This window comes from Canis lupus, chromosome 29 (genome assembly GCF_048164855.1).
Source record: "Canis lupus baileyi chromosome 29, mCanLup2.hap1, whole genome shotgun sequence".
Lineage (NCBI taxonomy): Eukaryota > Metazoa > Chordata > Mammalia > Carnivora > Canidae > Canis > Canis lupus.
Genome location: NC_132866.1, coordinates 1,799,300 through 1,816,550, shown reverse-complemented (window position 1 = coordinate 1,816,550; position 17,251 = coordinate 1,799,300). Strand labels below are relative to the sequence as shown.

At 57.7% G+C, this 17,251-nt stretch overlaps 1 protein-coding gene across 1 annotated transcript in view; it reads right to left on the bottom strand.

Moving 5' to 3' along the window:
- Positions 1 to 14,018: 14,018 nt before the first annotated feature.
- TCERG1L (transcription elongation regulator 1 like) overlaps positions 14,019 to 17,251 on the bottom strand; it is a 184,389-nt gene continuing 181,156 nt past the window's right edge. Inside the window, exon 12 of the mRNA XM_072804848.1 lies at positions 14,019 to 14,872. Within this exon, the coding sequence (XP_072660949.1) occupies positions 14,716 to 14,872 (157 nt within the window). The 3' untranslated portion in view covers positions 14,019 to 14,715. The remainder of the gene's footprint in view (positions 14,873 to 17,251) is intronic.

The following is a 17,251-nucleotide window of genomic DNA, read 5'->3' as shown; positions in this document are numbered from 1 at the left end:
GCGTCCCTGGGGCCTACTTCCACCGGAGCTTGTGCACCTGCCAGGAGCAGGGCCCACGTGCGTTCGGGATGTAGACGAGCTGTCATCTCCGTTCTACTGCTTTCTGCCAGGTGGACCCAGGTCCCCCAGGACCAGTTCATGATCGGCTCGGCAACAACAAAAATGCTCGATTAAATAGGAATTGGGGGTAACATCCTGATGTGATAAGCATCCCTCAGCCCCACAGCCAAGCTCAAGCTAATGAGAGCACCTGGTGAGACAGGTGTGCCTCTCGCCCTCCCCCGTGGGGCACCAGCCCTCAAGTCAGACAGGAGAGGGCTGCAGAATCCTGGGGAACCCAACAGAACCGGGGACAAAGCTAAACTCCCTAAAACTGAAGCTAAAGCTGGAATGTACAGAAGCAAACAAACAGTTCAGTGAAATACCAGGATGTAAAATTAAAATCATAAATAGCCTTCACATAGACAATGACCGAATAGAAAAGACAGTGGGTAAGAAATCATTTAAATAGCAATAAAAAGGGAAAAAAATACATAGCAATCTTAACAGAACCGTAAACTTATAAGAGAAAAAAATTTAAATGTATTTTAAAATAAAATTACACTTGGGGCCCCTGGGTGGCTCAGTGGTTGAGCATCTGCCTTTGGCCCAGGGCGTGACCCCGGGGTCCTGGGATCGAATCCTGCATCGGGTCCCCACAGGGAGCCTGCTTCTCCCTCTGCCTGTGTCTCTGCCTCTCTGTGTGTCTCTCATGAATAAATAAATAAAATCTTAAAAAATAATAAAATTACACCTGCCTACACACACAGGCACCCCTGCTCTTGGGAAGGACTATTTAAAATCATAAAGACATCTATTTCCTCAGGTGAACATGTAACTTTCTGGCATACCAATAAAAATGTGAATTAGGTCTTTTTATTTTTTTTCTGAAACCAAATGAATAGATACTAAACTTCATATGAAACCAAATGCAAAAGATCTAAGAAAACAAAAAATCAAAAGGGAGACTTATTAGGTATTAAAGATATGATAAAGCCCCTGTGATTAAAACAGCGTAATTCGGGGACATTAATCAACAGACCAATAGAAGAAAATAGAAATCCGTAAATAAACCCAATTACATGAGGAACCCCAGCATGTATTAAATCCTTGGGGAAATTACAGCTGTTTCTCGGACCACAGGGGAGCAGAGAGCCTCGTGGGAAACTGGCCGGTCCCTCCGGGACGATCGGAGGTAGGGACAAACGGGGTGTGAGGAGGAAGCCGGGGTGAGCTCCTTTTTGACCCGGAGAGGAGAGAAGCTTTTCGACGTAGCAACTCAAAATTTAGAGGCAATAAAATATAAAGGCACTGATAAGGCCCTGGGGGGTTTTTTCATTGTATAAAATCCCTACAAAATGCATTCAAGAAAAACAGCAAACTGCGAGAAAATATTCGCAACTTTGCTCGTAATGGAGAATAACAGTGAAACCGTTCGTAGGCCGCATTCGTCACCCCTCGGAGCGACCCTCCAACTGCAGACGCCCAGCTCCCACCCCCCACCCCGGGGCTGGAGCACAGAGTGGGCCTCCCTGGGGGATGGAGGGACACACCTGTAGGAACTTCCCTCAGAGACCAGCGTCCTCACGCGCAAGTGGCACCTGCACGAGGGTCGCACGTGGGAGGCCACCCGGAGCGGAGGGCCATGCGGGTGCAGGGACAAGGGCCACCGACAGTGATGGGGACCCTCCACCCACACCGGACGTGACTTGCGTTAGTCGTGGTGAGAAAAGCAAAGTGCAAAAGAGTGTGCACGGTAGGCAATTGGTTTGCTTCTACAGGTAGAGCTGCAGGAAGCGTCCTGTGTGCGGAGTGTGAGGAAACCGGGTGGGAGAGGACCCGGGGGCCTGCTCCGAGTGGCCCGTGTTACAGTTTTAATGCTGAGCTATGTAGATATCTTACTCATGCAAAAAAAATAAAAAATAAAAAAAGATAATTAAGAATGAGTGAGGGGAGGGGCGCAAAGGTGGCTCAGCTAGTTGAGCGACTGGCTCTTGACTTCAGCTCTGGTCATGGGCTCATGGGTAGTGAGTTCGAGCTCTGTGTTGGGCTCCACCTAAAAAAAAAAAAAAAAAAGAAAAAGAAAAAAGAAAAGAATGAGAGGAAAAAAGCAAGCCGTTAAATTGAATTCAGACAGAACTACGTGGACCCCCGTGTTTATCAAATTCATGACAAAAGCCAGACAAGAAATTAACACAAATCCCTATTAAATTATATTCTCCATCCGCCCTTAGCAGGACACAGTCTGGGAACAGCGGCAACAAAGTTTTGGATTTTAATTAGGTTTATTGTTGGAGGGTCAGCTATGTGGTGTCTGGTGTTACCTGGTGCATGGGGCATTGTGTGACGACCCGGGGACGAGGGCGCTCATGGGCGGAAGGGAGATGACGCGCCGATGGTGGAGGCCTGGGATGAATCGGCGATGCTGTCCTTGAACCGCAGGGATCGGTGGGAGCCATGATTTTAAAGATGGATTTTTATTAATTAATTAATTAATCAATTTATTTATTTATTTATTTATTTATTTTAAAAGCAATTTTATTTTATTTTTTTTTAAAGATTTCATTTATTTATTCACAAGAGACACACACACAGAGAGGCAGAGACACAGGCAGAGGGAGAAGTAGGCTCCATGCAGGGAGCCCGACGCGGGACTCGATCCCAGGACCCTGGGGTCACGCTCTGAGCCCAAGGCAGATGCTCAACTGCTGAGCCCCCCAGGCGCCCCTAAAGATATGTCTACACGGTTCTGTACGTAGCTAATGTGATCGCATGTACATACGAACGATCTCCTCTATCCGCACATAAAAGGACCCGGGCCCCTGACTCCCAGCCCCGCAGAGCCCTGAGTGAAGCGGGACATCACACGGTTCCCCCAAAATGATAAGCACATGGCCCGAGGACCCAGATGCCCGCTCGGGAGCCTCGCCGGGTCAGCTCGGGCCCATCTGAGCATCACAAGGTGTTCTGGTGACAACGGGCTCCAACACACGGACACAGCGTTACAAATGACCGCTTCAGAGAAAAGAGGCAGAAAGGGACCGATTATGTACCGATGCTCGAGTGCGCCCTCGGGTCGTGGCCGCCTGTCCACGCTGTGAAGGGTCAGCAGCGCTGGAGACCGGGCGTCAGGAACCAGGCGTCTGCGGGGACAAGCGCCTCCCCAACCCCGACCCCGAGCACGCGGCCAACGGGGGGCGCTGGTGCAGGACCAGCACCGCGTGGGGTGGTGGGGGGGGAGCGACAGCAGGTCCCGCGAGGACGGGGTGGCGGGAAGCGTGACGCCTCTGGGCAGACATGCGGGAGCAGTGGTGACCGGCTGGGAGGCCACGCGCCCGCCTTCCACGGACCCGCGGCCACGAGAAACAGCCGGAGCGGGCCGGGGGAGGGCTGGGGTTTTCCGTGTCCAGGGGGCCTGGCTGCCAAATCTAGAGAGTAAGACGTGGTTGTATCCTGGGACAGAAAAAGTCACATGGAACGTATTTTGGAAAATAAGCAAACCTAGAGTGTGGACGATCCGCTGGCGGCTGGTCAGGGACGGGCATCGGGGCAGACGGCGGGGCCTCGGCTCGGCAGGGAGCCCCGCGGGATTATTGAGCGCTAAAACGTCGTGGGGTCTCAAGGTCACCTTCAAATGACGTAGGACAGGACGCGTGCTTGCAGCCGTGTGTTCGTGTGTGTGATGCACACGTGCCTGTGGAGGGAGCACGGGCACGACGTCGTTGAAGACGTGCGGCTCTGATGGGCACGCGTGTCGGTCCTCGTCTCACAAATTCCTCCTGTTTTGTAGCTTTACTGTTCTCAGCCCAGAAGCCGGGTAACAAGGAATGGTCACATGGACGCCAGTTGTCCCCTGTCTCCAGTTCCTGACGTGACAGGTGAGTCAGAGCTGGTCCTGGTGGGAAAGGGAGGACCCCGCCCGGAAGCAGGGGGCTCGGGCCCGCGGGGTCGGGCCTGGAAGCGTCCCGGGCTCCGCTCCCGCCGCCGCCGCCCGCCGCCCCTCCGCCCCCGGCTGCCGGCCGTCCTCCGCGCCCAGAAGGAGGTTGTTCAAAAACACTCGCCTCCTCAGCCACGTCCCTCGGAGAAAATATGCCTGTAATATTGTTCAGCGCGGATCTCCACGCTCGTGATCCCATTTATACAACAGCTACACCATGTTCCCTGTTTATGTGCTCATTACAAAAATTTTATAGCAAAATAAAATTAATATTTCAAGAGGACTTTTATGCATTTAATAATTTCTGTGTCCAAAATGATCTCACACTTGCATTTTCCAGCGCGTGTAGGTGTGTAGAAGCAGGGCGCACGGGGTCTCTCGGTGCATGAGCTCAGGCCCAGGCCCGGCCACGCTGCTGCCCACCGTCCGCCCTGTGGCCCCGTCCTGGATGGATCGTCCACCCTGCGGCACTCGTGTTCCTCCGCGCCCATGCACACATGTACTTGCGCACACACACGTGAGTCCTTGCTCCGGGGGATTTTCCATTTCGAGGTGCATGTCCAGCCTGTGGAGCTCAGACTGTGTGGGGATCCCTCCGGCCTCCATGCTTTCAGATCGTGAGAGCTCAAAGAGCTTTGACTCAGGTCCTGGGTTCTGGTGGGACCGTGGTCCCCGTGTGGTGATGGCCAGCGCTCAGCTCCTCCTGCCTCCATCCCGAGTGCACCCGGCCCAGCGTCCACGGCTGCCCACTTGTGCGCATCACACTCACTCAATGCCGTCCAGGTAATTGAGAAAAGCAGAATAAGATGGTGGGATGGGGCTCATAGCCACGAGGCATGAGCAGCGCCCCAGAGCCAAGGTCACCAAGGACAGCTGTGGCCCTGACCTGATAGGAGATGCTCCAGGGGAGACGTTCCGGGGAGCAGGTGCCCTGGCGGGGCCTCAGAAGGGGAAGGCGTCCTTGTAAGACAAAAGGGAGCCCTGTGGCCTCCGAGGACGGGCACCCGGGCTGTCAAGGGAGGAGGGAGCCCAGAGACAAAGATTCCCCTGGAACAGGCTGGTCCCCCACAGGCTCCGGGGTGAGGGGGGGCTGCAGCAGCCTCAGAGGCCAGGCCTTCAGACCACCCCCTCTGGCTTCGCTCGGCTCCCAAGGCATTTCCAGCTCCTTCCTCCAGAATTCCACACTGTCCACAGGGGGAGGCGTCTCTGAGCACTTCTGACGAGGGACCCAGGTCACAGGGAGAGCGTGTGCTGGCGTCACCGCAGATCCCGCAGCTCCTCACGGCCGCCGGGCTGGGAGCCGTCCCCCAGCCCCGACCACAGGCAGGCACAGCCCTGACCACGGCGCTGGCACACGCCGGCCCCGGGCGACCCTGGGGAGGCGACCCCCGCTTACGTCCAGGTGTCGAGGTGCGCGGGCAGCCCCGTGGGCTCTGAAGGGCCGTGCCACGTCTGGGCTCCGCAAACCCTGGATGCACGGACCTACCCCGCAGCCCACCCGAGACGCGAGCTCTGGGACCCGGGACTTGGGGCTACACTCCCGGCTGTGGGCTGACCGAGCGCGCCCTCAGTGCAGTTCCCTCACAGAAGAAAAAAGTCTTTCATTGGATCGATCCCGTGTACAACGACTGCCTGGACTATCAAGAAGCGTTTCTGAAGATGAGAATTTTGTCCTGATTTCATTATTGGATTTTCATCACAAATGTATACTTTGAGTAGCTGATTCTAAAATCAGGAGAACATGGGCAGCCCAGGTGGCTCAGCGGTTGAGCGTCTGCCTTCAGCCCAGGGTGTGATCCTGGGGTCCTGGGATCGAGTCCCACATCGGGCTCCCCGCATGGGGCCTGCTTCTCCCTCTGCCTGTGTCTCTGCCTCTCTCATGGATAAATAAGAAAAACCTTTAAAAAATAATAAAATAAAATAATAAAATAAAATAAAATAAAATAAAATAAAATCAGAACAACAGAAAGTCTGGCCGACCTTGAGCGACACGGGTCAGGCCGTCATGGCGCAGGACCCCGTGGCTCACGTGGGTGGGCAGCGTCTGTACCTGCTGAGTCTCAACCTCCCGGGGTACCAGGTGGTGGCCCCACACCAGGCATTGGTGAGAACCAGTGTCCACCGCACAAGGGCCGCCCGAAGAACACACACCAATAGGATCGGCACGGAGGGCAGGGGAGCCAGCCAGTGCTTGCGGGACCTGGCCTGCGGAGCCTGGTGGGTTTCTGCTGAGCTGTGGAGGACGCCAGCTTGGAGCGATGCGGGCTGGGCCAGCTACCACGCACACGGCTGCCTGGAAGCTGGTTTGCACCGTGACGTCTCTGAGTAAAGGTGGAGCCTGGGCCCCAGCACCCAGGACACGGCACCAGCCCCCAGGGGAGCTCCCAGGTCCTGCAGCTGCTCGCAGCCAGTGCAGCCAGGCGAGGCAGGGCGACCCTCCCCCTTTGTGCGCGGCCCCTGGGAGCAGGTTCTCCAGGCTGAGGCTCCAGGAGACACCCGGGGAACCGGTGCCACGACCCGGGTCAGGCCCCGAAGTGTGACTGTGGTGTCTCACATGAGCTCAGGGGGCCTCCTCTGTTAGCACTGACCCTAGAGCCCAACGGGTGAGGGGTTTGGGGTCGGGGACTGCACAGGAAAGGGGGCACCAAGGGACCCAGCTTTAGAGTCTGGTGGCTCCTAGTAGAAGCTTGGGCGTCTAGGGGTCATTGTTCTCTGCCCACCCTTCCGTGTGTTTGGAGATCTCCTTGTGCAGGCCCCGATTGGGCGTGGGCCAGCTTCCCAGCTCCCCACCCGAGCACACTGAGCATTGTTTGGAGCAGCAAAGGATAAAGGGCCCCTTGCATCCTCCATCGGGTCTGAGTGAAGCCCCCCCCCACCCTGAGGTGGGCAGAGCATGCAGGCAAGCATGGTCTCCGGGAGGCCCCATCAGTCAGGGCTGGCCGCCCCGCTCACATCCCCTTGTTGTCCCCTCGCCGCTGTTTGGTGCCAGGATGGCTGGGAAGGTGATTCACGAAACTGGCACCAGGGCGTCGTCGAGCCCCGGGACTGTGTCAGGGTGGGGGCCTCATGTGCTCCCCCAGCGGTGCTGCTCAGGTCCACGCGGACGCTCGGCACAGCACGAGGACCTGGGGATGGGCCACCGGTGGTGCTCCAGGTGCCGTTGGGCCCAGGCTGTGTCCCAGTCCTGCCTAGGACGGTCACCCTGCCTCGCTGGGCCTCTTCTGCAGACCAGGGTAGGGACTAAATCAAATCAAAACAAAACCAGAGGAAGGGACAGTGAGGGGGTCTCTGAGGGAGGCCGGAGCTAGGCCTCCATCCAGAGATCTGAGCTTTAGGGCCACGCGTGGGCAGACGTGTGGCAGGCTGGGGGTCCCCCTCTGCACACCCCCTCCTGGGCCTCGAGATGCTCAGGATAGGGCCCGGGCTATGTGGCTGGGAGGGACGCGGGTTGGCACCCTAGCTGGCCCGTCCTGGCTGGCTGACCCCATAGCCAGCGCTGAGCTTTCTGCCGCCCTCGGTGACACGGGGGAGGCCCACACTGGGGACACGTGTGAGTCAGGCTCAGCCAATGCAGGCAGCAGGGCCTCTGGAAGTGACAGATGGGAGGGTTGATTACCGGAGGCTGATCCCACGGCTGCGGAGTCTGGGCAGCGGGGGAGGGAAGGCAGCCGGTGGGACGAGCAGATCCCCCACACGGGCCTTGTGTCCCCCTCCAAGCCTCCAACCTGAACACCAAGCGGGCGCAGGGCGTGGAGAAGGTGGAGGATAGAGCCCACACGCTGAACCAGCAGGTCGCGGCTAGGTGCGCGCGCTCCCGTGCGGGCAGCCCCTGCTCTGTGGGGACCCCAGGACAGCAGGTCCAGCTCAGCGCTTGGCACAGTGCGCCCCACATCGCTGGCTTTGACCGTGGCCGAGAATTGTGAAATTCAGAGCAGGAGGCTTAGGTGTGATGGAGTCCAAACCCTCACCCACACCCACCCACTCACTCGGAGGCCCAGCAGGCGGGGCCCTCCCAGGACGGCGGGTGCTGCTGGCCTGTGTGCTGGGGTGCAGGGTGGGGGGCAGGCCAGCCCCGTGATTCCAGACCTTTAAGGAGCCCGCCCTGTAGCCAGCCTGCTTTCTCAGCCTGTGGCCGAAAGGGACTTTTAAATCCTAAATATTTTCATGTAAATTTGTCTTTAGACTTAAGCTAAAAACACAATGGTGTTGGAAGGGAACACATAGCTAAGAGGCTGATTATTTTTTTTTTCCTGAAGATATTTTCATTATTTGATAAGGATTTAAATGGATTTTAACTACCTCCCCAGATAGTTCTTTTTAAATGTTTTAATTTTAAGACCTTCCTGGCTTAATACATTATATGGTGCATAATCAGGTTATATATTCTCTATCCTATCTCAGCCTGAATAATAGGAAAATGGGATTATAATAATACCTCTGCAGGGGCAATTAACTGCAGCAATCATGGTGCAAAGCTGGGCTCCTCCCAGCTTGAGCTGGCTGGGGGGACTGGCCCTCCCCTGTCCCTGCCATCTCTCTGCCTCCCCATCTCCACCCTCCGGGTCCAGGGGCCCAGGGCACCGGCCACGCCACAGGGCAGCCCGGACCCAAGGGTCCTTTCCCAGTGACAAGGGCATCAGAAGCGAAGGAACGCTCTCCTGCGTGCAGGTGGCCTGGACCGAGGCCGTTCAGTGCCAGCCGTTCACGCGCGGCTCCCCTTGCCCTGCACGGTCCCACGGACAGGAGCTGCTGTTTTGCAGCAGTGAGCTGCTGGGAAGTTCAACGGCTAGGCCCACGCTCGCGGGCTGAGCACCAGACTCTGACCCCACAGGCTCTGTTTAAGCAATGCTGACCATCTGTCCGCCCTGGAGGGAAACCGAGGTCATGCGTGTGCTAGATCTGCAGCCCTGAGCAGCTGACTTCTCCTGCCTGAGCCTCCAAAGGCACCAGGACAGGGTGCCCCGAGGGTCATGTGGGTGCTGGAGGACACTGGAGTGCAAGTGGAGCACTTAGCTCAGCGCCCCTGGTGATGTCACCTGCCATCCTGGCTCTGGGCGTCCCGTTGAGCAGCGGCCAGACGCCGAGGCCCCGAGGCTGCCTGCAGGCCTCCTGTCCCAGACCAAGGGCTCACGGGCTCTCTGTGACTCAGTTTCTTCATCTGAGAAGATGGGGGCAATTCGTGGGTCTCCAGTGGGTCCATGTAAGGATTAGGGCCGGGGCTTGACGTGAAATGCCCAGCAAGGGTCCCCTGAGCAGACTTCTGGGCTGCATCATTGCCTCGAGCTTCATTCCAGCCCCAGAATTCGATGCGTGAGGCGGGCAGTGTTAGCGTCCCCCCTGCTGCCCGGGGTCTGTCCACCTGAGCTCCTGCGGGGTGGCCTCTGCCCTGTTCCCTCCCCCGGGACATAACCTAGTAGGTCCTCGGTGCCTCTCTTCACTTGGCCGCGCGGCGCCCGCTTGTTCTGCCGTCCGCTGGCGGAGAGGAGGGGCGCTCCGGAGGCCGGGGACCCGCCTGGACGAGGGAGTCCGGCGCCAGCAGCCCGGGCCGCGCTCACCTGACCTCACGGCCGCGCCCTCGGCCACCAGACTTCAGCATCCCCTTGTCGTCCCCTCACCGGACGACATACATACGCCGAGGAGGCGTGAGTTTAAGGAATCGGCTCGATTAGCTGCCGGCGGCCGGGGCTGAGGCCACCCGCGGGGCAGAGCGAGCTGGACCCGCTTCCAAGTCCCGGCGCGACGTTGATGCATTCCTAGCGGAATCCTTGGGGACTTTATGGGCCATTTCCATTCCTGAAATATGGCATAAGTTGCAAAGCGATAATGCCTGTGACAAGAAATATTTATTACGTGTACAACCGTGATAAAGATCTCTTTTATATCCTAAATAAACCCCCCAAATCCTGAGTGCTTTGTGGCCCTCTTTTATATCTTCCCATTATGACCCTGGTCCTGTGATTTAGCCAAAATTTAGTGGCCGCGAACGTGAGCTATGTGGAGCTCTCTCCGACCCCGGCAGCTGTCGACGCGTGGTGCCAACAGCGGGTTCTACCGCTTTTGTGTGGAAGGGAGAGGGTCGGACGAGGCACAGAGGGGCAGCCTCTCTAAACACAGGGCCGTGGCCGCTTGGTGCGACACGCTGCTCGCTGCCCTTGGAGTGCCCGCCCGGCCTCTTTCTCGTCCTGGAAGGCAGGAAAAGGCGAATGTGCAAAAATCAAGCAAAGCCACCATTTCAAAGACGTCTTGGGCTACCGTGTTTCTGGAATGTCTTAAACCCACGCGGAGCCTTGAGCACTGAGTGCCCTGTGCAGCCCCTGAGCTGCTCGAGTGCAGACACGTGTGACCAGCGGCCGCTTGCTTTCCCCCCCGGGGTCTCCGGATCCGGCCTGCGCCGACCTCAGCCGGCTGATGCTGGACGGACGCGGATGTGACCGGGTGTCAACCGACCATGTGTCTATGACTATAATAATAATCTAATTCTCTTAGGGCCAAAACCACGGTTAAATGAACTAAGACGGAAGTTCCCAAACCTTCGGGTGAACGTCTAGAAGTTTTCGTAGAGGCTCCCGGGGCCTGTGTATTTCCACGGACGGAGATCGTGAGTGTTCTCCACGTCCCTCCAGCACAGAGGTGCGGCTCCCCCGCCCCCTCCACCCCCTGCTGATACGGTTGCTGGACGATGCTGCGTGGCTGTGGGCTCCGGGTAAGATACCCGTCGAGTCTGCTGAAGATGACGTGGTGATTCAGTCGCGCTGGCAGCCGGCAGACTGCCCCGCGCTGGAATCACTGAGCGGAGCTTCCGGGGGGCAGAGGGGGGATCGGGAGCGCACAGCGGAGTTGAGGGTTAGCACGCTGGGCCGTGTGCCCGGGACAGAGCGTGCCGGGGCCTCCAGCCGGCCTGCAGGAGCGGCGGGAGCCGGGGCGGAAGACGGGACAAGCCATGGTCGGGGGTGGGGCCACCCCCCAGGGCCACGCGGCACTCACCCGGGCTGAGCCAGAGGAAGTGAGTGTGGTCATTGGGGCCACCGGGCAGGGAATGGGGTGTCCGGGAGGGCGTCGGCCCCTGGACCCTGCAGAGCCCTCAGTCACGGGTGAAGACAGGCTCGTGGCTCCAGCGTGGCAGGCAATCTGAGCAGCACCCCCATTTTCATGGGGTGAGAGGCTAACAAATTCGGCCCCACGCCCAAAACCCCGTGACCACCACGGTCTCTGACCACGTGAAATAACAGGTGCAAGGAAGGGCGCGGAAACCCCGAGTAAACACATGGCGCTCCGGCCTCTGCTTCCAGAGGAGGTCACGGGACTCGGACGGTGATCACACCTTCCGCCGGGCGACCCGGGCCCTTCACCCCTCCCGGCACCGCAGACCCCGGCTTCTCCCCACAGGCCCTCGGTGCCCCGGGGAGCCCTCTGGGTTCTGGACCCTGTCTTCCTTATCCCCACGAGGTACCGGAGACATTACTTCCCTTCCGTCACTGGGTCACTGTCCCAGCAAGCAGAGGCTGTTGTTTCAGTGCCATGAGGCCTCCGAACGGCCAGGATCCCAGCTCCTAGGCCTGGGGTTGCAGGGATGAGGGTTACTGGGTATAAGAATGAGAGGGGCCATCCCTACCTCCCCTTTGTGGGGACCAGAGTCATGCGCCATGATTCCAGGGGGACAGCAACCTACGCCAGCGGCTGGTTGGAGGCCAGCAGGTGACCCCCTACAAGACACCACCCACCCTCCCATGGCCTTGTCCCGCGGATGGCACTGTGCCTTCGGCACTTTATCAGCCAGCTGCCTCTGGTAGGGTTCACGGAGGGTTCGCGGAGTGCCCGTGAATTTGGTGGCCATGAGCCTATTGTTGCAACGACTATCTCCTAAAATGAATTTCTTGGCCAAGAAGACACTACGTCATGGGAGGCTGGGGGTGCAGACACCATTCTGTGAGACTGCGGGGAAGGGAAGGGAAGGGAAGGGAGGGGAAAGGAAGGGAAGGGAAGGGAAGGGAAGGGGAATCTGCCTCGGAGACACCCATTTTTGTGAGGAGGACTCGCTCCCCGTTAGCAATGAGAGGATTTCACGGACTCAACCCTGGAGAGGGGTCTGTGTTGGACACTGAGCAAGAACCAGGAGGTGAGGGAGATGCGGGCTGACGTACCCAGGGCTGCTCATCTTGTGACTCGGCTGTCGGAGCTTCGTACGAGGTGCTTGCCGTGTGTACACTCCCAGCCCAGCCCCGTGCCTCCCGCAGCCCCCCAACCTCTTCATCGCCCGTGTCCCTATCTTGCGCCTTCTAAACCCCCGACCCGCGGCCAGCCCGGCCCACATGTCGGTGTAGATTCCTCTCCCAGGGAAGTGTACAGAACTGTCCCTTGGTACAGACTCAACGCTGCCCCACGAAGGACCTCCCTTCATCTGCTCTCAGGGCCCCCCTGACGTGGCGAGGGGCGGGGATGAGGCCAGCATGCAAGGACGTGCGACCGTGACTCCGGGCCTACGCCTTTGGCCTTCCCTCTCCAGCTGATGGAGGATGAGGAGCCCGGCGGGCCGCAGGGAGAGGCACCAGCCAGGGGAGCAGGTGCCGAGGGAAGGGCCCACGCCGGCCTTCGGGGATCGATCAGGCCCAGACTTATCTCCTTCATCCCCGTCGTCCGCTAAACGCTGCTGTGTGTGTCCACGTTCACGCCGGGTGGGCCTGGTAACAGCTCACAGCTGGCAACGCAGGCTGCGATCTTCCTCATTCGTGGCCGGGCAGCCAGCCTCCGCCAGGGCAAGTGACAAGTTAGCTGGCTCTCGAGTGGACAGCACAGATGGCCGGAAGGGCGCTGCCTTTGTGATAAATCCCAGAGTCCCCAGAACCCCCTGCTCCGTGTCTTTGCCGGCACCCGGAGCGGAGCCCCAGCACCCTCCCTCAGCCCGACAGCTCTGCGGTGCTGCTGCGCAGAGGGCATCCAGCGCGGCCGCCACGAGAGCCTTCCCCAGCGCTCCTGGGGCCTTGGCCGTGCCTTCTCCAGCAAGCTCCCCGTCTCTGCACTGGTGGGTGGGTGGGCGTCCTCTGTAGGTGCCTCTCTGAGCCCCCAGGGTAACGGCTGCTCCGCTGCTACTCGCAGGTTCTCCCGAGGATCTGGGCTCCCTAATCTCATGACCCCAATGCCCCAGTAAATTGAATGATTCTTTCCACTAATTCTCTCTGTCCAACTGACAAGGCGTCTGTTTGTACTTCCAGCCTGGACCCTCCGGGCATTGGCCGCCTGCGTAGGCCCTGGATGCTCAACCCCACGGAGTCCCACCTGGACCTGGGCGATGGGGTCTGAGCCCAGAACCAGCAGAGAAGCTAAGCTAGACACATTGGTGCCCCGAAGAAGAGAGAACCCGGCCTTGCCCAATTACGCCCTAATACATGTGGCAGAAAGTGTCTTCCTCATTATATGGTCTCATTCATTTGGGGAATATAAAAAATAGTGAAAGGGAATAAAGGGAAAGGAGAGAAAAATGAGTGAAAATATCAGTGAGGGTGACAAACCATGAGCGACCCCTAACTCTGGGAAACGAACAAGGGGTAGTTGGGGAAGTGGGTGGGGGGTTGGGGTGACTGGGTGATGGGCAATGAGGGGGGCACTTGGCAGGATGAGCACTGGGTGTTATGCTCTATTTTGGCAAATGGAATTCCAATAAAAAAAATTAAAAAAATAAAAATAAAATGCTCACTGTAGGAAAAAAAAAAAAAAAAGAAAAAGAAAGTGTCTTCCTGGAGCTGATGGAGGATGGGGCGGGTGAGGAGGTGGTGTCTGTGCACCAGGACGAGTGCAGGGCCTGAAAAGGCGTTTATGCCACGCACTAAACATGCAACAATTGAGAGAACACGATTAAAAATTAGCTGGGGTTTCACCCCACATTGTTCCACCCAGGTTGAAAAGCCAGATTTTTATTTGTCCTTACTCAGGCTTTATGCTGAGTATTCATACCAACATCTGCATGAATCTTTCAAAACAGAGCGTCTTCGTTGAAATACAGCTATGCCACCAAAGATCGCGTCGGAAGTCTTACCCACAAAACCACACTGGTTTAAAATATTTATTAATTTAAAAAAAATTTAAAATTCTTTTTATACAAAGATGATGAGAAAAATCTCATGCAAACTCTGGGCATACAATAAAAATAACGCAAATATTAATATGATGATTTTGTACAAAATAATTCCGTTTTAAGAAGGACCTCCGACAGTGCAGCTGCCCTCTCCGGGCCCGACGCCCCTCGGGGACCAGGCGATCCCCTCAGACTCCTGCAGGGGGTCCAGGGTCCACGTGTGGAGATGCTCACAGTTGTCACTATGATTGATGATGAATATCCTATTGCTACTACTCAGAACACGGGACCGAGACCTAGCACACTCGCGTAAGGAGCTCAGAATCGAAGGAACGCACGAAGGTTTTCAGAAAAGTTTCAGATAATTGGCTCAACTCATGAAAACGCCTGGAGATGGTTATAGATGTTTCTGCCTAGTTACAAACCTGCAGTGGATTTATAATTTGTATATATTACAAGTAATTTGCATAATTAAAACAATTAAGGGAGCGACCTACCACGGCAATTAGAAATGCATCAAACTCGGAACGTCGTACAAAAGAGAGCTTCAATATGAAACAGTAATCCTCTGAGACCTGCACGCAGCCCCCGCTCGGCGGCCACGCGGACGCCCGCACCCTTCGCCGCGCCCCCTCCACTCTGCACCTGTCTTATTGCACTTCTTACACACTCATCTCATTTTCCGTAGCCTGAGTCTGTTTTCCTTGTCCCGTTTCTTAAGGATAAGTATGAATTGGTTGAAAAAGTGCTCCTGGTCCTTCTTTTTTTGAACGAGTCGAAACCTCTGATCCCGGCCGTACTTCTCCGCAAACTCCTTAAATGTGGTCCTGAAAGACAAGAGCTTTTCTGAGCCCCCTCTGCCCTGGGAGTGGGTCATAGGCTTCCTGAATGCCGCGGGCTCGCATCCCCGCAGGGTGTGGATGGGCCTTCTCTCAGGCCCAGCTGCTGTCCAGCCTCAGGGAGAGGAGGAGAGGGCACGGGGCAGGTCAGAAACGGGAGCCCGACAGGCCGGGGGAACAGGGCAGGACCTGGAGCAAGTCGGGGACAGGGCAGGACATGGGGCAGGTGATGGACAAAGGGCTGTCACGGTGGCCTCCCAGCCTGCCGCATGTGCTCCCATGCTGGTGTCTCCGCAGGGCCTGGTGGGGTCCTGACCCCACTGCACCTTATTGCTACATGGCAGGGTCTCTGGGAGTGAGCAGGGCCCGCCTCCTCAGCCCCCATCACCCTGAGGTGGCCCTCCCCCCCCCGCCCTCTGCACGGCAGGCCCTCCCTTGCTGCACTGGGCCTGAAGCCTACTCCTCCCTGGGTGTGGCTGTGACCTGTTTGGGGCAACTCGCCCTTGGCCGGGGCGCTTCACAGCCCTCGTCACGGCCACGGCCATGGTAAGGCCCCACGGCACCCCCTCCTTGGCCACCCGCACCCCCCGAGGCTGGAAGCACCCTCTTGGTTTCACAGAAGGTCCCGAGTGTGGGGCCCAGGGGCCGCGTGTAGAAGACCTGGGGCCGCGGGGCCAGGGAGTCCCACGGAGTGGGGGGGGGGGGGGACGGCTCACAGGGCAAGAAGGTGATGTTCCTCGCAGGGACAAAGGGCACCTTGGCTAGCATGGGGTCCCCAAGCTGCCCTGCTCCAGGCCTGGGCTGCCCGCATCAGGGGGCTGGGGCTCGGTCCAGGGTATTTCCTTACCCCCCAGCTCTCTTTGCAGAGAACTTCACCTCCCGTCATGGACAGGAAATTCTTGTAATTCTGTGATATGATCTCCCTGCTGTTCTACAGGGGACAAGAGCGTGGACGACAGGCTCATCCCGTCGCAGCCAGCCTCCCTCCTCCTCGTCAGCCGCTCCCTCCCTGTCAGGCTCCGGGGTCCTCCCCACTCACAGGCTCCTCAGGGGAAAGCGCTTCTCTCCGGTGCTCTCTCCCCTCTTCCCGCTGCCCTCCTTGCTGCCGACAGAAGGCCTGTGACCCCCAGAACCACAGGTTGGCCTCTCCTCACCCCCAGGCTCCGGGTCAGGAGGTGGGGCCTTTGGGATGCGGGTGGAGCTCCCACACGGGGTTAGTGCCCTTGTCAAGGGACCTGAGACGCCCCCCTGCCCTGTCCCATGTGGGGACACGGGGGGAAGGCAGCCGCCTGGGAGCCTGGGTGGGCCTCCCCAGACCCCACGCCACCGGGGCCCTGACCTTGGGCTTCCAGCCTCCGGAACTGCGAGAACTAATTGTGTGTTGCTGAAGGCCCCTGGTTTGCAGTACTTTAAGCAGCTCAGATGAGCTAAGGCCCTGCTTCCGCCCTCCCTCCCTCCCTTCCCTCCTCCTTCCTTCCTCCCTCCCTTCCCTCCGCCTTCCTTCCTTCCCTCTTCCTTCCTTCCTTCCTTCCTTCCTTCCTTCCTTCCTTCCTTCCTTCCAAGATGAGGACCACAGGGGCTTGTTACTTTCTTCACTTGTGTGGATAGCAGCCTAAGCATTTTCCAGTTAGGTGCTGGGCACAGGTCCTGCCTACACAGTCCTACTCTGGGCACTTCCGAAAAGAAGTGTCCCTGAAAAGAAAGAGAGAGTGACAAACCTGTGGCCCCACAGCCATGCACGAGGGGACAGCCTGGTTTTTGCTGGCCCTGGTGAACTGTCCAGTGGGCCCGGGGAGCCCCAAGTCAGGCGCACGGCAGGCCCATTCTTCCTCTGGCACTGGGGACAAAGCCCACCTGTAGGTGAAGGAGGCAGCCACGTGGCCTGCCAGAGGGAGCTCAGGGTGCACATCCCGCAGCCTGACTGGCAGCCCATGGGGAGGTCCCCTGAGGCCCCTCGCCCCATCCCAAGGCCCCAAGAGCAGGGCTGGGCAGGGTGCTGGCTCTGACTGTCCCTGTAGCTGTGGTGACAGGGTCTGAGCCCACTGTAATGCCAGAGGTGCCAAGCCCTGAGAGGCTGCTTCTAGGGATGCTCAGATGGCCTGCATTTAGCTCTCCTGGCCATCCAGCTGCAGAGACTGGGACTGCACGCATTCTACTAGGATGCCTAAGGACCAGTGGGAGGAAAAGTTCAAGAAGTTGGAAAAAAGTCTTGAAACTGTTGCAGAATAAGCTATTGTGATGTAAAAAAATAGTTTAATAATCATAAAAGTACATATGCACAAGAGTCACTGATTTTCCTTGTGTGTGATATTTCTCCTAATCGCTCGGTGCATTTTGAATATTTTCTCCTTTGTCTTCATAACAGGA